The sequence below is a fragment of the Pseudophryne corroboree genome, chromosome 2 (assembly GCF_028390025.1).
Source record: "Pseudophryne corroboree isolate aPseCor3 chromosome 2, aPseCor3.hap2, whole genome shotgun sequence".
Taxonomy (NCBI): domain Eukaryota; kingdom Metazoa; phylum Chordata; class Amphibia; order Anura; family Myobatrachidae; genus Pseudophryne; species Pseudophryne corroboree.
The window spans coordinates 649,305,673-649,325,464 of NC_086445.1; the positions used below are offsets into that span (position 1 = coordinate 649,305,673).

The 19,792-nt window shown below is 46.4% G+C and overlaps 1 protein-coding gene across 1 annotated transcript in view; it reads left to right on the forward strand.

Annotated features, from left to right (window-relative positions):
- Positions 1–19,792, forward strand: part of SARS1 (seryl-tRNA synthetase 1) — a 272,219-nt gene that overhangs the window by 144,053 nt on the left and 108,374 nt on the right. The window contains exon 6 of the mRNA XM_063954995.1: positions 10,887–11,042. Within this exon, the coding sequence (XP_063811065.1) occupies positions 10,887–11,042 (156 nt within the window). The remainder of the gene's footprint in view (positions 1–10,886; positions 11,043–19,792) is intronic.

Genomic DNA, 19,792 nt, shown 5'->3' on the forward strand with positions numbered 1-19,792 from the left:
TGTCGGTCATAAAGGAACGTAACAGTCCCAATACAATAAAATTTGGTAAGGAAAAGAAGCAACGGCAACCAGAGGCCAGCTTCCAAACCAGAGGCCGTCAGCATGATGGTGTGGGTCTCCTTCTGGCGGATTTCAGAAGGATAAGGGGCCGACTTCTTCAGTTGCACAGATTTGATAGCAATCTGCAGATAGATGCCTGGGTGCAAGAAGCGGTATTTTTAAGGTTATACTTTCTTTTCTGCAACCATTGTCCTATAAGGTTTCAGTCTCTGTCCATCTTGGGTAGAGGCGTAGGCGAGAGAGCATGAAGCAATTCAGAAAATGTTTTGTCAGGAATAGTCATTACAGTAGCCCATGCATAATCGGGGGGGGTTATTCCCACCTGGGTCATAAACAATCCCTCGCCCCAATATCCATTTCAAAAATAGAGATATTTGGGTAACACGGGTCACATGGAGGCAACTCCATAGTTGGATGGGGAGCCAATATATTATATGGTATTCTTGGATAAGTCAGGAATCTTACCTTCAGGCTCCTATAACACTGTCCAATAGTGTTATCTCAAGGTAACCATCCTTCAGCAAAATTTCAGTTAGGCCTTACCCTCTGGGTTAGCCACAGCCCCAGAGTATTTACCAAAAATGATTATGGCAATTTATCGCCGTTAGTACAGGTTAAGAAAATTGCCATACCTTGACCACCTTCCTATCCTGACACAAATACAGGAAAGGTTCTGTGTCATCTACAACATACAAATAAATTGTCTGCAGCGGCACGGGTGGTTCATGAATGGGATCATCTCTGGTTCCGTAACATAACTCACGGTGGGGCTATACTGAATTCGAAGAAGTAGTTACCTCGGAACAAGATATTCAAGGCAAAGCTAGGAGAGTGGTTACAATGTCAAACAATATCAATTCACGCAGCAATGCGAATGATGGGTTTGATGGTGTTAACAATACACATGATGGAGTGGGCATAATTCCACTCAAAACTTTTTCAGTATCTCCTCCATCTACAGCCGCATCACACTGGATATGCCCAATCTCATTTGATGTTGGAAATTAAGCAGTGTTTTGCCTGGTTAAGTTATCTGATAAGAGACCACCTGTGAATACCAGGGGGTGTAAATGGGCCAGATGGACAATAACCATCTACAGCCATACCACACTGGATATGGCTAATCTCACCTGACCTTGCAAGCTAAGCAGTGTGGGCAGTGGTAGGTACTTGGATGGGAAACCACCTGGGAACACCAGGTGCTGTCCGTATAAAGGCCAGAGGATACCTTTTTGGATATCCGGTTGGGAGATCCTGACAACAAATGCCAGTCTTCAGGGCTGTGGGAGCCATTGTCCAGAAGATGAGGATTCCGGGGACTAGGGGCCACAGAGAAAGTTGACTGCTAATAAATCTGTTAGCACCTCGGGCCATATACTGGCCCTGATTCTGGCACGGGACATTCCTAAAGGAAGATCGGTCCAGATCCGCAAGGACAAGGAAAGGGCAGTAGTGTACCTCAACTTTCAGAGAGGAACACGTAGATAAATAGCAAGAAAGGCGGTAAATCATATACTAAAGTATGTAGGACTCCATCTTTCAGCCTTGTCCGCAGGGTTTGTTCCGGGAGTCCTAAACTGAAGAGCTGATTTCTCAGTCGACACGTCATTCAGGTAAATGAATGGGCTTTTGCACCCTAAAGTCGTTTTAGACTCTGGTAGACAGATGGACTTAACCAGAGATAATTCTCATGGTGTCCCATCTGAACAAGAGCCATTATCGAGTCAGTAACAAAGGAAGTGATCTTTGTGGATGTCTTTTTAAGGAGAATTTTATTCCTTTTATGGGTTTCTCAAATTATCCTGCTACTCAGGAGATGCCGGGATTTTAATAAACCCCGGCTTGGCCCAGAAGGCGTTGGTACACGGATCTGCAGAAAATGTTGAATACCTTTTCTGTTTCCTCTGCGCCCAGACTAAGACAAGGTCCTTGATTATCACAGATATCTGGATCAACTGTTTTGAGGGCATGGCTCTTGAAATCTATATACTGAGGTCCAGAAGATTCTCACAAAGGCTCAGAGCAAGGAAATACTTCCTTGACTCGTATTTATCACCAAATATGGCAAACTTATATGCATTGGTACAATGAAAGAGGTATGGACCCGAAATCTTTCCAGGGTTTTTGCATTCCTCCAAACAGGAATAGATAAAGGTTTAGCGGTGGCTTCCTTGGAAATACTAGTGTCAGCATTGACTGTATGGTTCCGAAAGAAAAAATGCCAAATTGCAGGATGTGCGCACTTTTTCCCAGGGAATGCTGCGCATTTAACCTTCCCGTTTTTCCTACTACAGGGTCAGGGAATCTAAATCTAGTCCTCAAAGCCTGTCAAGTTGCTCTGTTTGAACCACTAAGTGGAGTGGATGTTAAATGGTTGACGGCTAAAGTGCTGTTCGGCTGACTATGGCATCAGCTAGAAGAGTGTCGGATTTAGGAGTACTGTCATGTTAATCTCCTTTTCTGATGTTATCCAGATAAAGTAGTTCTCAGAACTAGGTCTGGGTATCTTCCTAAGGGGTGATTTATATTCCACCTTAATGAAGATATTATAGTCCCGTTTTTTTCAGGAAGCGGGATTTTCTGCGGGAGATGCGTCGCTGGACGTAGTCCGGGCATTAAGTATCTACATGGATCGTACCAGTGCAATTAGAAAGACAAATTCTCTTTTCATCCTCTATGGTTTTCACAAGAGGAGATGGCCTGCTACTAAACAGACACTAGCAAGATGGCTTCGAATGACTATTTCAGAAGCATAGTCTTAAGCTGATCTCCCTGTCCCGGCTAATGTCTCTGCTCACTCTACATGTAAGGAAGGTCTTTCATGGGTAGCACAATATTGTGCTTGAGCAGAATAGATATGTAAGGCAGCTATTTGGCTTCCAATAAACACATTCAGTCAGACATTATGCCTGGGATATCTTTGCCTTCATGATGCTCAATTCTGGCGGAAGGTTCTCCTATTAATCAAGAGCATCCCCACCACTAAAAATTGCTTTGGGAAGTCCCAATGTTATCCTGTGGATAACCTGTGGACCCTGCCGGAGAAATATACGTTATGGTAAGGGATGGTAGTCATGTGACCGCCGGTCGGCTGACCGACAGTCACATGACCTCCTCCGTGAGCCCGACGGCTCACTATCCCGATGGTCGGCATGCCGACCAACAGGGACTATTTCCACTCGTGGGTGTCCACGACACCCATAGAGTGAGAATAGTCGCCACCGAGCCCGCAGCGTGGCGAGCGCAGCGAGCCCGCAAGGGGCTTGCTGCACTCGCCCCTCCCCGCCGGGATCCCGGCGTCGGTATGCTGCCGGGATCCCGGCGTCGGTAAGGTAACCGGCGGTCAGGAGACCGCCGGTTACCCGTACTACACCCATGGTAAGAACTTACCGTTGATAACGGTATTTCTCCTAAGTCCACAGGTTTCCACAGGGATCCCACCCTGACGCACCTGATTTGAGAATCTTTATACTCGCTAAACTCTTCCCTTTTACAGGGAATAGTGTGCATGTGTGTTTTTCGCCTGAACAGGGTTCTACATAATCCTCCTGCCTAGATGCTTTGGAAACAACTGATTTGACTGAGTCAGTGGGCTGGATTATATGGATGTGCCTGATGCATTCTGGGAGGCCAGAAAGGTTGTGATCGTTTGGTACCAATCCGCTGTCGCTCCATCATATCCCAATGTTATCCTGTGGAAACCTGTGGACTTAGGAGACATACCGTTATTAACGGTAAGTTCTTACCATAACGTATATTTCCTGTCTTCTAAAGAGCTGTTAGAACTTATTGAAGAATCCTGGAAAACGGCAGTTAAAAATGTTTCTGTCCCTCGCAAATTCGTCTCTCTTTATCCACTTGTAGTGGGTCATATGACTAAGTTGGAACAGTCTCCCAAGGCGGATGCTACGGTGGCTCAACTTACTAAGCACGTTGTACTTCAAGTACAAGGTTCAGCATTGTTTAAAGATTCATTGGATAAGAAACATGAGGCTGGATCTAGCCGAGCAACACCAGTGTGCAGCAGAATTTGTTTGTGAGGCCATGCAGGATGGAGCTCCGACGGCGTCTAGAGTCTCCGCTGCGGCCATGTCTGCTCAGAGGGATCTTTGGCTTTGCACCTGGGATGCTGATTCATATTCCCAACGTTCCTTAGGATATCTTCTGTTCATTGGTGGCACTGGATTTGAGCCCAAGTTGGATATTATTATTGCCCTGGCTACTTGTTGGAAAAGCACTTTTTCGGTGTCTTCCTCTAAGCAGTGTGTGTGTGGAAGGGGGGGGGGGGTGCTCTGTTTCGGGCGCCAGAACCAAAATGGGTTTTTGCTCCAACCTATTCCTTGTTTGGAAACCAAACAGCTCGTTCTGGACGGTTTTGAATTTTTACTCCTTAAACACCAGTCTTTGGGTGGATCATTTGCAGATAGAATCTCTCCGATTGGTGATCCACAACATGGAAGCTAACTAATTTCTGGTCTCACTGGACGTCTTCACGGTTCTGTTTGTGCAGGTCATAATTCTCTTCTCCGGTTCACATTGGATCAGCTCCACTATATGGACCAGCCTCTGCCTTTCTGTATAGCCACGGCCCCACTTGTTTTCATGTCAGTGGTGACGAGTCTGCTGTGACAGGAAGGTACCATATCCTATCTTATATAGACTATCTGCTAATGAAAGCCGATGTGGCTTCATAGATACAAATTCACCTTGAGCGATACTTCAGTATCACGGTTGTACAGAGTGCATGGAGTCCGTCTCGTCTCGGTTTCTAGTTTGTCCACCAGCACTTCTCAATCCCACCATTGGTGGCTGGTTTTCAATCATCTGCTCCACGGGCATTCCTTTTGGTCATCGTGAACAAGGACACAAGTCTTTTTGGGTTGGGGCACCGTGACTTTACATCTTTGCCTACAAGGCCTTTTGTCACCGTGACTTTACATCTTTGCCTACAAGGCCTTTTGTCGCCATCGATATCGACTCTTCCGATCAATGTCCTCGAGCTCTGAGCCATCTGACTCTTTCAAGCCCAGTCTTTCCTGGCCGGATATCCAGTAAAATTCAGTCAGACAATGCCACAGCAGTGGCATACATCAATCAGCGTGCCAATTGGAGTGCAGGTGTCATATTCTTTCCTGGGCAGAGATTTATGAACCAGCGTGCTTGGAAAATTTGGAGACCGATTACCAGAGCAGGTCCACGTTTCTTTTGGGGGAGTGTTCACTCCATCTGGATATCTTTCAGCCATTGGTTCAGAAGTGGTATATTCCACAAGTGGGCCTCATGGCCTATTGTCACAACTGCCAAGGGTTTTTATCCTTCAGTGGTATGTACGTGCCCAGAAACCATTTTAATGTCTCAATCACCACAGGGTTTGGAAGAGCTGCATCTTTGACAAGGTTTCACCTCTCTTGTTTCTTAGAGTACCTTCAGGGAGGATTGGAAGCTGGCTTACAGCTTCATTCTTTTGAAGGTACAAATTTCTACTCTGTCAGTTTTTGTTTTGTTTTTTCAAGCAGCGTTTGGTGCTTGTTCCAGAAGTTCAGTTTTTTTTGTAAGGTGAGTTGCAGGTGCTGGTAGCTCCGTGGGATCCTAATCTGATCTTCCCGACTCTCAGAAAAGTTTAGCTTTTAGATTAAGTTGATTTTAAGATTGTCATTTGGAAGTTGTTCTACCTAATAGCCATTGCCTCAGCTTGGCGTGTTTTCAAGTTAAGTGCTGCTTTGTCTTGCAGCCACCCTTTGTCATTTTTCATGATGATAGAGACGTTCTCCGTACGGATCCTTCATTCTAACCTAAGGTTGTTTCAGCTTTCTCTTGCGTCCTAGAGGATACTGAGGTCCATTTAGTACCATGGGGTATAGACTGGTCCACTAGGAGCCTTGGGCACTTTAAGAGATTAATAGTGTGGGCTGGCTCCTCCCTCTATACCCCTCCTACCATACTCAGTTTACAAAATGTGCTCGGAGGAGCCGGTCACACTTAGGGAAGCTCCTGAAGAGTTTTCTGCATTTATTTTCTGTTTGTTATTTTCAGGCAGTGCTGGGTGGCATAATATCCACACTGGCACAAAGGCTTACAGGGGTTTTAACCCACTGGTAAGCGCACACAACACCTCAGGCCAGTATAAAAAAAACAGGAAGACCGCGTGCCATTAAGGCGACGGGGCTTCACTATGCGCGGATCCAGCAGCTCACCAGCGCCATTTTCCCTCTGCAGATCTCACTGAACAGTCTCACAGGGACAGCGCAGCTCCTCCTTAAAGACTCCAGTTTACCTCAGCGGTACCACGGGGTTATAGCAAATGGGGGGGGAGAGCAATAATAGTATACTAAGCTTAAGGGTACTTAGTTTGCGATCCGGCTGACTCTAATTGTGGCTGGCTCCATCATACTCTGTGTCTTCCTAGTAGGGCTCTATGTAGGGCTCTGTAGTGATCCAGGGGGATCACTACAGTGTACTCAAGATAGTACACCTTCTCAGGCTAGTGGGTCGGAACCAGTGTGGTTAGATTCAATAAAAGGGATGATTTCAAATATTTCTCATAAATTGTCCCAAACTGAGAAAGAGACACAATACTTAAGACAGTGTATGGTTGACCTGATGAATAGGGACTCAGTGCCCATACCAGTGTCTCAGACCCCTGCCATTTGTCTACAAAAGCGTACACTGGCCCAAATCCTGCATACTGACACCGATGATGCTGATGTGGTTTTGGGTTGGGGCTATGCAGTTCTGTCACAGGGAATACAGGCCCTAATAGAGGCTATTGGGGAGGTCCTACACATTCCTAATTCTGAGGAATCTAATTTTTATTTGAAAAAGATATCCTCTGCTACTTTCCGTACATCTAAGGAGTTAACTTCTCTATTTGAAGAAACTTGAGTCAATCCTGACAAAAAGATTCAGATCCCTAAACGGTTAATAGCATCTTTACCTTTTCCACAGGATGATAGGAAAAAGTGGGAAGTCCCGCCAATTGTTGATGCCTCAATTTCTAGGTTGTCCCATAAGATAATCTTACCGGTCCCAGGTGCAGCCTCCTTAAAGGACACGACTGAATGCAAGATTGAGACCACTCTCAAATCTCTGTACACGGCTATGGGGGTGGCCCAGAGACCCACTATAGCTTGCGTTTGGATCTCTTTTCTATTTCCAAATGGTAAGGTACTCTGATAGAGGACCTAGATTCCTTACACAGGGGGGAGATAGTTTTACTCCTACAACATATACAGGACTCTGCTAATTTTATGGTCGAGGCCTTAAAAGAGAGAGGCTTACTCCACGCACGCTTCATGGCCATGGCGGTGTCAGCACGCAGGGGCTTTTGGCTACGTCAGTGGAATGCGGATTCCAGGAAGGGTGTGGAAAGCCTACCTTTCACAGGTGAAACCCTGTTTGGGGATTAACTGGATACGTGGATATCCAAGGCTACGGCGGGTAAGTCTACATACCTTCCTTCAGCAGCACCCCAAGCTAGGAAAACCTACACGGCTCCAACACTGCAGTCCTTTCAGACAGCAAAATTCAAAGGTAAATCTAAAGGTAATTCTACTACCTTCAAAGGTAATAGAAGTAAACCCAGAAAACCTGCACCTACAAGTTCAAAGGAACAGACCCCTGACTCTGCTTCCTCAAAGCTTTCAGCATGACGGTGGAAGGCACTGCCTGGAAGACAGGCAGGTGGGAGCTCATTTAAGATATATCAGTCACTTATGGGAAACATCAGATCAGGCCTAGATCCCTGGGTTACAGATCTTGTCACCCAGGGTTACAGACTGGAGTTTCAGGAACTCCCACCTCACAGATTCTTCAAATTAGGCTTACCAGCTTCTGCAGAAGCAAGTATAACCTTACAGGCAGCAATACAAAAATTGGTACAGACTCAGGTCATTGTTCCAGTTTCACCTCACTTACAGAACAAAGGTTACTATCCCAACCTGTTTGTGGTTCCGAAACCGGATGGCTCGGAAGACTCATTTTAAACCTCAAATCCCTGAGCCCTTATTTGCGGGTCTTCAAATTCAAGATGGAGTCTCTCAGAGCGGTGATCTCAGGTCTGGAGGAAGGGGAATTCTTGGCGTCTCTGGATATCAAGTATGCGTACCTTCACATCCCAATCTGGCCGCCTCATCAGGCTTATCCAAGGTTTGCATTACAGGACTGTCACTACCAGTTCCTTTGGCCTCTCGACAGCTACCAGTTCCTTTGGCCTCTCGACAGCACCACGGGTGTTCACGAAGGTCATGGCGGGGATAATGTTCCTCCCCCGCAGGCAGGGAGTGAACATAATTCTGTACCTGGACGACCTGCTGATAAAAGCATCATCCAGGGAGAGACTTATGGACAGCATTGCAATTTCGACTCGACTGCTCCAGGATCACGGGTGGATTCTGAACTAATCAAAATCTCACCTGGAACCAACAAGGAAACTTCCATTTCTGGGAATGATACTGGACAGGGAAGCAATGAGAGTTTTCCTTCCATTGGAAAAGGCATTGGTAATCCAGTCAGTGGTAAAATGCACCAATATCCAGGGTGGTAAAACTAGACAATCCATCCATTTCATGATTAGCTTCCTTACCATGTATATTGTAGGTGTGACTAGCCTACTCCAGGCAGCAGCTTCCATTTAGAAACGCAACCCAAACAGCGCCCTATTTCAACCCAGGTTGTTTACTTTTGTTATGTTTAGTATCCAGCATGCTTATTCCACGGCAAGTTTGCATGTCCAAAATCTGTACAGGCCCACTCGACTAGGTCAGTGGGTTCTTCCTCGGCAACAAACAAGGTAGCAGCGCTGTACAGTAATAATAAATTAATCAACATATAAATCCAATTCTTCCTCGGCGGCTGCCCGGCGTGTCTCTGCTTTACAGCTCTGCCAAGCAGCTACTTGGTCACGTTCAAACACGTTTGCCAAATTCTACAAGTTCAATACTTTGGCCTCTGAGGACTTTCAGTTTGGTCAGTCAGTTCTGCAGGAACCTCAGCACTCTCCCACCCGGTTTGGTAGCTTTGATACATCCCCATGGTACTAAATGGACCCCAGTATCCTCTAGGACGTAAGAGAAAATAGGATTTTAATTACCTACCAGTAAATCATTTTCTCGTAGTCCATAGAGGATACTGGGCGCCCGCCCAGTGCTTCATGTTTCCTGCACTGTTACTTAAGTTAAGTATTGTTATGGATTCAGCCGTTGCTGTTCCTGTTCAAGTTTGGTTAGCATGGCTGTCCTCTTGTTTGGTGTGTGCTGGTTCGTAGCTCACCACTATTGTGTTAAATCCTTCTCTCAAAGTATGTCCGTCTCCTCAGGCACAGTTTCTAGACTGAATCTTGTAGGAGGGGCATAGAGGGAGGAGCCAGCCCGCACTATTAATTTTTTTAAATGCCCACGGCTCCTAGTGGTCCAGTCTATACCCCATGGTACTAAATGGACCCCAGTATCCTCTACGACTACGAGAAAAGGATTTACCGGTAGGTAATTAAAACTCTATTTTTCACATAACCCGAAAATTGTCTTTCAAGTGTTTTCTCCTTTAACAACTTCCCAGGACCAGGAAGATCTAGCTCTGTTAGATGTAGTCAGGGTACTCAGAAGTAGCACTTTGGTCGCTGTACAGATTCTCTTCTAGTTCTTCATGATGCTCACAAACGTGGTTGGCCATCTACGAAGCAGATCATTGCACAGTGGATCCTTTTTGTCTCATTCAAGCTTATTTTAGTGCGAAGCATGCATCATCAGACAGGTTATCAGCTCATTCTACTAAAGCGGTGGCAACTTCCTGGGTTGCGCAACATGGGGCTTCCACTAAGCAGCTGTGTCAGACAACTACCTGGTCCTCCGTCCACACATTCGCTCTTTTTAATTTGTTTTCATGTTTTTGCATGTATTAACGCCAACTTTGGAGGTACAGTTTGGCAGCCTTCGTTTTCCCTCCCCTGAGGGTGGCTGTTCGAACGTCCCATGGTTCAGTGTCACTGCAGCTTGGATCAGACAGAAAAGGTACTTGCTGTTGAATCCTTGTCTCTGAAACTGTTCAGTTCAGTTGTGTGGTGGTTTGTCTTGACTGTCGTTTCCCTACTGTTCCGTTTAAAAAAAAAAAAATGTCAACAGTTTCACTGGGTTACTGTTTCTCCTGTACCCTTTTGAAGTTGTACTGGCTTCATTGGAGTTGCAGAAGGGAGGAACTTATGTTTAAAGCTATACGTTTTTTAAGTTTAAGTTCCAGCTGCTTGGTCCCCAATGGCAACCCCTTGGTCCATTGTCCCCCAGTCATATTCAGAGATAACAATCCAACGGTACATGCTAACAATCCTCTCTTTCCAGATCATTTCCTATTTTATTATTCAAGCAATGAGAAAAAAATTTTTTATCCCTTCTGAAAGAAAAGAAAAAGTAAAAAACTAGAATATCTGTTGGAAATGTGATTTAGTAGCAACAGCCATAAGTCTTGTGTGTGTGTGTGTGTGTGTGTGTGTGTGTGTGTGTGTGTGTGTGTGTGTGTGTGTCTCTAACTACCATGAGCGACTAGATTGATACATTTTCAAATTGTTTCTTGCAGAATTGTTTAAGTTCAGTCAAATTTCGTGGTGAGCAAGCTATTGTGATTTTCTGTAGGTATAGACACTACTGTATGTACAGTATGCACAAAATAAATTGAAGAAAGAATAGGAGAGAAAAAAAGGTATTGAGTGGCAACCCGAAAGGTATAACCAAGAGGGAAGAGAGACCAAATTAAAAATAATATAAAGCAATGGGGAATAGTTCAGAGACAAAGTGTCCATATTTGCTGCTTTTTATATGTATTTGTTTTCTTTCGGACAGGGTCCACTGGTATTCTTGGAACAGGCTATTATCCAGTGTGCACTTCAGTCTCTGTCTGATAAAGACTACACTCCTATCTATACACCATTTTTCATGAGGAAAGAAGTAATGCAGGAGGTAGCTCAGCTGAGCCAATTTGATGAGGAGCTATATAAGGTATATTTATATCAAATACCATTTAATGTTGTAGAAATGGAGCATTAAACATTCTGTTATTTGTACATACATTTGTGTCCTCCTACACTATTGTTGCAGTCGTGCCAAACATCCTTACTCAGCATGTCAGGTCCCAGCTAGCGCTGAGCGTGTTTTTTTGTGTGACTGTGCATTTTAATTGCATTGCAATCTGATACATCTTTTTCTGCACTGATTAATTTGACACTGTCTCATGAAGTAATTTTGTCACATCCAGTTTTGACTATTAACTATCCAGGTGTTTTTATGCACAGATGTGTCCACATTCACTTATCCTCAAATTGTACTAAATAGCCCTGTCTAGTGCAACATCGATTTTTGCAACCTAGATGTTCCAGGATAATAATCCTTAGTACTTAGTATACTATAATTGGACTAAGATGCAAAAAAAGAGGAAAAGTTCTCAATCTAGGGTAAGACATAAGACCGCATATCACAGGTCTGATATTAGTGACCTGCATCATTATGCTATTTTTTGCATGCACAAAAGAATCACGTCAGGCATACCATACTGTATAATACAAAATTATAGGTATATGAGGACACCTGTATCCTCAATTAGGTAAAATTAGGTAAAATCAGACTTTGTAACACGCTGCAGACATATTTTCAGGTTTACAATACCGGTTTGTTGCATTAGCTCTAATGTCAGCAACCAATAAAAGGCAATTGTATTTTCTGCAGCAGGGTAAACTGTGTTCCACAGGGAATACATCTGGTCACAGAGTGGATCTTGATCCAGAGGAACAAACAGGCTAAAGCTTTAGACTGTCCCAGGTTGTATTGGGGCCTCCTCTGTAACCCCGCCTCCAGGCACTGAGTTCAGTTTCGAGTTGGTGCCTGTAGCAGCAGGTCCCCTAACAGGGGGGGGGGCTGCACTGGGCTGCCCTGAAAAAGCTTTCTAAGAAGACTTCAAGGGCCGCAGCGCTGTTACATGTCAGAGTGACATTCAGCGCTGCGTCTCCATCACCTCCTAAGCGGCGTCACATAATCCCACAGCCTGTTCCCGGGTACTTGCGGCGGAGACGCTACGGCTTTAGGCACACAGTCACAGACGCTCTCCTGGTTCACGTGGCTGCTACGGGGAGGAGGTAAGAGGGTCCCCCAGACGGGACCCATCATTAAATCGAGTTGCGATCGCAGTCTAGGGAGACGGACTGCAACGCTGGCGTGGACACTGTCACCGAGCAGGGACCCCACTAGACCACCAGGGCAATAGAGCACAGATTAGGCGTACTAACACCCCATTTAATAATGCTCACTAATACCTGTGGTGGAAGACCAGCATAGTGGAGTCGAGGCTTGACCTGTAGCCCCTCCCTGGCCCAGAGCGACATCTACTGCAGATTTTCCCACCCTGGAGCTTCCTCACACTTGCCCTCACTCCCTGACTGAAATGCAGGGCGCCATCTTTGGACTGCAGGGCAAGGTCTCCCTTGTAAAGCCACCTGTATACAGCGCTGTGACTTTACAAACACTTGCGTATTTCATATGTCTCTATACGGACAGCATTAGTTTAGAAAAAGTGTACCAATTACAGAATATATTGTACGAGTATTCTGATGTGTACCTCCGGTCTTGGACCACGCTGTGTTATATGCACATATATAAGTTCAGTGCAGTTTTATTGTCATATTAATAATTATCTGCATTGCTAATGTAACTGTGTGTGCCTGTATCTGCTGTGAGGTTTCACTTTCAGTGTTTCCCAGAACTCTATCACTATGGCCCTCATTCCGAGTCGTTCGCTCGGTATTTTTCATCGCATCGCAGTGAAATTCCGCTTAGTGCGCATGCGCAATATTCGCACTGCGACTGCGCCAAGTATCTTTGCTATGAAGATAGTATTTTTACTCACGGCTTTTTCATCGCTCCGGCGATCGTAATGTGATTGACAGGAAATGGGTGTTACTGGGCGGAAACACAGCGTTTTATGGGCGTGTGGATGAAAACGCTACCGTTTCCGGAAAAAACGCAGGAGTGGCCGGAGAAACGGGGGAGTGGTTGGGCGAACGCTGGGTGTGTTTGTGACGTCAAACCAGGAACGACAAGCACTGAACTGATCGCACAGGCAGAGTAAGTGTGGAGCTACTCTAAAACTGCTAAGTAGTTTGTGATCGCAATATTGCGAATACATCGGTCGCAATTTTAAGATGCTAAGATACACTCCCAGTAGGCGGCGGCTTAGCGTGTGTAACTCTGCTAAATTCGCCTTGCGACCGATCAACTCGGAATGAGGGCCTATATTCTGTTCTATATTCTGTACCCAACTGCTTACAAAGTTCCTGCTGCGATCAACTCAGAATTACCCCCTAGGTGCGTCAGAGTCGATTATATAGTGTGTCACAGTATTTACCTATTAAGTGTATTTTACTGTGTACTCTATCACATAATACCGGATTTATTCGCAGGTATTATACTCTGTCTGCCTTCATTGTACTAAACCGCTCTGTGTTGCATTTGTGTACTATGTCTAACAGAAAGGGCAGTAAGTCTGTGGACGCTCCTGATCATGCAGTGCATGCACCAAAGATTTACCAGAGGGGAAGCTGTCTATGATGGTCCCTGTACTCCCTCTATACACCCTTTAGTCAGTCCGCAGCTCCTGCACCCAATCAGAAGCCACCCTGGGCAGTGTTCTCAAAGCTACTGGGTACTCTAGTGGAACGACCTCCTGTACCATTACAGCCTCAAATAGTACCTATGGTTATTCCACCTTGGGCAGAAAACTTGTCTAACCAGTTGCAGCAGTTAACTCATTCCTTGGTCAGACAAAAACTTACTCCAGGTCACTCCCGTGTTGCTGGGTCATCTAAGCGGGCTGCTTCTTCCTCACAATCCAAAAATCTTTCAGATGTTTCATCTGAGGAGGGGGTGGAGCATACTGTCCTGTCAGACACTGAATCAGGCATTTCTGCCAAGGATTCCACAATGCAAATTGACGTCCCTGCTCTAGTGGTTGCTATTAAGCAAATCCTACAAATCACTGATGATGAGTAACCCACTACTGTCACAAAGAAAACTGACATGTTTAAATGGCAGAAGGTGGCTAAAAATCTGTTGCCCCATTCTGACCATTTGGTAGACATCAGGCAGGAACACTGGTCTAATCCAGGAAAGACATTCCCTTTCTACAAACGGGCCTTAGCTCGCTATCCGCTCCCTGCAGAGTTATGTAACAAGTGGAAAAATTCACCGCTGATGGATTCTCATGTCACCCGCCTAGTGGTGTAATCCACTCTGCCTGTCACCACTGTCACTTCATTGAAGGAACCAACAGATAAACCTGTGGAGGGATGCCTAAAATCTATTAACTCCGACAGGTGCAGTACACAGACCCACTATTGCTGCCTTCTGGGCTGCTAAAGTTATTGAAGCATGGGTTCAGGCATCAGAGGAAGAACTAATAAAACAAAGGAAGAGTGATGATCAAAGGCGCCCAATAAAAAATAATAAAATGTGAGAAATAAAAAGTGAAGAAATGGAATAAAGAAATTTAACAATACGGTCTGGTTTTTTCAAACAAAAGTACTTGGGTCACTCGTCTTGAGCCAAATGTCCACAACGGATATGCAAAACAAAAAAGAAATGGGAAATCCAATGTGTAGTAATATTGAAACGGATCTATTTCATGGTGTCCTGGAAATGGAGCCCTGGTGTGATGTTAAACTTTGATAGAAGAAAGGATAGGGTCTCACCACCAACTGAATGCAGAGTAAGGCGTACCAAAACTCACATCAAGGAGAGTAAAAAGAAGCACATAAAGGTATCTTTTATCATCAATGTATATAGGTACATGCTTTTGAATCCAATATTGAATATCTTTCAATTCCCATCATGCATTGTTTCCTCCCATTTCCTGTTTTCTCTGACGTCCTAGTGGATGCTGGGAACTCCGTAAGGACCATGGGGAATAGACGGGCTCCGCAGGAGACTGGGCACTCTATAAGAAAGATTTGGTACTATCTGGTGTGCACTGGCTCCTCCCTCTATGCCCCTCCTCCAGACCTCAGTTAGATTTCTGTGCCCGGCCCGAGCTGGTTGCACACTAGGGGCTCTCCTGAACTTCTAGAAAGAAAGTTTAAATTAGGTTTTTTATTTTACAGTGAGACCTGCTGGCAACAGGCTCACTGCATCGAGGGACTAAGGGGAGAAGAAGCGAACCTACCTGCTTGCAGCTAGCTTGGGCTTCTTAGGCTACTGGACACCATTAGCTCCAGAGGGATCGACCGCAGGACCCGTCCTTGGTGTTCGTTCCCGGAGCCGCGCCGACGTCCCCCTTACAGAGCCAGAAGCATGAAGATGGTCCGGAAAATCGGCGGCAGAAGACTTCAGTCTTCACCAAGGTAGCGCACAGCACTGCAGCTGTGCGCCATTGCTCCTCATACACACTTCACACTCCGGTCACTGAGGGTGCAGGGCGCTTGGGGGGGGGCGCCCTGAGCAGCAATAAAAACACCTTGGCTGGCAAAATAACCACAATATATAGCCCCAGAGGCTATATATGTGGTAATTACCCCTGCCAGAATACAGAAAAAAGCGGGAGAAAAGTCAGCCGAAAAAGGGGCGGAGCCATCTCCCTCAGCACACTGGCGCCATTTTTCCCTCACAGTTCCGCTGGAAGGAAGCTCCCTGACTCTCCCCTGCAGTCTACACTACAGAAAGGGTAAAAAAGAGGGGGGCACTAAATTTAGGCGCAGTTTAATACTATAAGCAGCTATAAAGGGTCATAATTCAGTCCCTGCATTATTATAGCGCTCTGGTGTGTGCTGGCATACTCTCTCTCTGTCTCCCCAAAGGGCTTTTGTGGGGTCCTGTCTCCTTTAAGAGCATTCCCTGTGTGTGTGCGGTGTGTCGGTATGGCTGTGTCGACATGTTTGATGAGGAGGCTTATGTGGAGGCGGAGCAGATGCCTATAAATGTGATGTCACCCCCTGCGGGGCAGACACCTGAGTGGATGGACTTATGGAAGGAATTACGTGCAAGTGTCGACTCCTTACATAAAAAATTTGACGACATGCCAAATGCGGGACAGCCGGCTTCTCAGCTCGTGCCTGCCCAGACAATTCTAGGGCCGTCAGGGGCTCTGAAACGCCCACTACCTCAGATGGCAGACACAGATGTCGACACGGATACTGATGCCAGTGTCGACGACGATGAGTCAAATTTAATGTCCACTAGGGCCATTCGTTGCATGATTGAGGCAATGAAAGAGGTATTACACCTTTCTGATATAAACCCAGGTACCTCAAAAAAGGGTATTATGTTTGGGGTGAAAAAACTACCAATAGTTTTTCCCCCATCTGAGGAATTGAATGATGTGTGTGAAGAAGCGTGGGCTTTCCCCGAAAAAAAAATTGGTAATTTCAAAAAAAAAAATACTAATGGCGTTCCCTTTCTCGCCAGAGGATAGGTCACGTTGGGAAACTCCCCCTAGGGTGGATAAAGCGCTCACACGTTTGTCTAAAAAGGTGGCACTACAGTCTCCGGATACGGCCGCCCTAAAGGAACCTGCTGATAGAAAGCAGGAGACTATCCTGAAGTCTATATATACACACACTGGTGTTATACTGAGACCAGCTATTGCTTCAGCCTGGATGTGCAGTGCTGCTGCTGCTGCTTGGTCAGATTCCCTGTCGGAAAATATTGACACCCTAGACCGGGACACTATATTGCTAACCGTAGAGCATATAAAAGACTCAGTCTTATACATGAGAGATGCACAGAGGGAGATCTGCCGGCTGGCATCTAGAATAAGTGCATTGTCCATTTGTGCCAGGAGAGGGTTATGGACCCGGCAGTGTACAGGTGATGCAGATTCTAAAAGGCACATGGAAGTTTTGCCTTATAAAGGGTGAGGAGTTGTTCGGGGATGGTCTTTCAGACTTAGTGTCCACAGCAACAGCTGGGAAGTCAGCATTTTTGCCACATGTCCCCTCACAACCAAAGAGAGCACCGTATTATCAGGTGCAGTCCTTTCGCCCCCAAAAGAGCAGACTGGGTAGAGGCGCGTCCTTTCTGCCCAGAGGCAGAGTTAGGGGAAAAAAGCTGCAGCATACAGCCACTTCGCAGGAACAAAAGTCCTCCCCCGCTTCTTCTGCTAAGTCCGCCGCATGACGCTGGGGCTCAGCAGGCGGAGCCAGGTACGGTGGGGGGCCGTCTCAAAAACTTCAGCAATCAGTGGGCTCGCTCACAGGTAGATCCCTGGATCCTTCAAGTGGTATCTCGGGGGTACAGGCTGGAATTCGAGACATCCCCCCCCCGCCGTTTCCTCAAATCTGCCTTACCAACGACTCCTTCAGAAAGGGAGGCTGTGTTAGAGGCAATTCACAAGCTGTATTCCCAGCAGGTGATAATCAAGGTGCCCCTACTTCAACAAGGACGGGGTTACTATTCCACAATGTTTGTGGTACCGAAACCGGACGGTTCGGTGAGACCCATTTTAAATTTGAAATCATTGAACACATATTTAAGAAAATTCAAGTTCAAGATGGAATCGCTCAGGGCGATTATTGCAAGCCTGGAAGAGGGAGATTACATGGTATCTCTGGACATCAAGGATGCTTACCTGCATGTCCCCATTTACCATCCTCACCAGGAGTACCTCAGATTTGTGGTACAGGATTGTCATTACCAATTCCAGACGTTGCCGTTCGGCCTGTCCACGGTACCGAGGGTATTTACCAAGGTAATGGCCGAAATGATGATACTCCTTCGGAAAAAGGGAGTTTTAATTATCCCATACTTGGACGATCTCCTGATAAGGGCGAGGTCCAGAGAGCAGTTGTTGGTCGGCGTAGCATTATCTCAGGAGGTGCTACACCAGTACGGTTGGATTCTGAATATTCCAAAGTCTCAGCTGGTTCCGGCGACACGTCTACTGTTCCTGGGGATGATTCTGGACACAGTCCAGAAAAAAGTGTTTCTCCCAGAGGAGAAAGCCAAGGAGCTGTCATCTCTAGTGAGAGGCCTCCTGAAACCAAAACAGGTGTCGGTGCATCATTGCACGCGAGTCCTGGGAAAGATGGTAGCTTCCTACGAAGCGATTTCATTCGGCAGGTTCCATGCCAGAACCCTTCAGTGGGACCTGTTGGACCAATGGTCCGGATCGCATCTTCAAATGCATCGGTTGATAACCCTGTCTCCAAGGACCAGGGTGTCTCTGCTGTGGTGGCTGCAGAGTGCTCATCTCAGAGAGGGCCGCAGATTCGGCATACAGGACTGGGTCCTGGTGACCACGGATGCCAGCCTTCGGGGCTGGGGTGCAGTCACACGGGGAAGAAACTTCCAAGGACTTTGGTCAAGTCAGGAGACTTCCCTACACATAAATGTTCTGGAACTGAGGGCCATTTACAATGCCCTAAGTCAAGCAAAGCCCCTGCTTCAAAACCAGCCGGTTCTGATCCAGTCAGACAACATCACGGCAGTCTCCCATGTACATCGACAGGGCGGCACAAGAAGCAGGACGGCGATGGCAGAAGCCACAAGGATTCTCCGATGGGCGGAAGATCACGTGTTAGCACTGTCAGCAGTGTTTATTCCGGGAGTGGACAACTGGGAAGCAGACTTCCTCAGCAGGCACGACCTCCACCCGGGAGAGTGGGGACTTCATCCAGAAGTCTTCCAACTGTTTGTTTACCGTTGGGAAAAGCCACAGGTGGACATGATGGCGTCCCGCTTAAACAAAAAGCTAGAAAAATATTGCGCCAGGTCAAGAGACCCTCAGGCGATAGCTGTGGACGCTCTAGTGACACCGTGGGTGTACCGGTCGGTTTATGTGTTCCCTCCTCTTCCTCTCATACCCAAGGTACTGAGGATAATAAAGAAAAGAGGAGTAAGAACTATTCTCATTGTTCCAGATTGGCCAAGAAGGTCTTGGTACCCGGAACTTCAAGAATTAATCTCAGAGGACCCATGGCCTCTGCCGCTCAGACAGGACCTGCTGCTGCAGGGGCCCTGTCTGTTCCAAGACTTACCGCGGCTGCGTTTAACGGCATGGCGGTTGAACACCGGATCCTAAAAGAAAAGGGTATTCCGGAGGAAGTCATTCCTACGCTTATTAAAGCTAGAAAAGATGTAACCGTAGAACATTATCACCGCATATGGCGAAAATATGTTGCGTGGTGTGAGGCCAGGAAGGCCCCAACGGCGGAATTCCAGCTAGGTCGATTTCTGCACTTCCTACAGTCAGGGGTGACTATGGGCCTAAAACTGGGTTCCATTAAGGTCCAGATTTCGGCTCTGTCGATTTTCTTCCAAAAAGAACTGGCTTCACTGCCTGAAGTTCAGACATTTGTCAAGGGAGTGCTGCATATTCAGCCTCCTTTTGTGCCTCCAGTGGCACCGTGGGACCTCAACGTGGTGTTGGGTTTCCTAAAGTCACATTGGTTTGAGCCACTCAAAACCGTGGATTTAAAATATCTCACGTGGAAAGTGGTCATGCTTTTGGCCTTGGCTTCGGCAAGGCGTGTGTCAGAATTGGCGGCTTTGTCATGTAAAAGCCCCTATTTGATTTTCCATATGGATAGGGCAGAATTGAGGACTCGTCCCCAGTTTCTTCCTAAGGTGGTATCAGCTTTTCACTTGAACCAACCTATCGTGGTGCCTGCGGCTACTAGGGACTTAGAGGACTCCAAGTTACTGGATGTAGTCAGGGCCTTGAAAATTTATGTTTCCAGGACGGCTGGAGTCAGGAAGACTGACTCGCTATT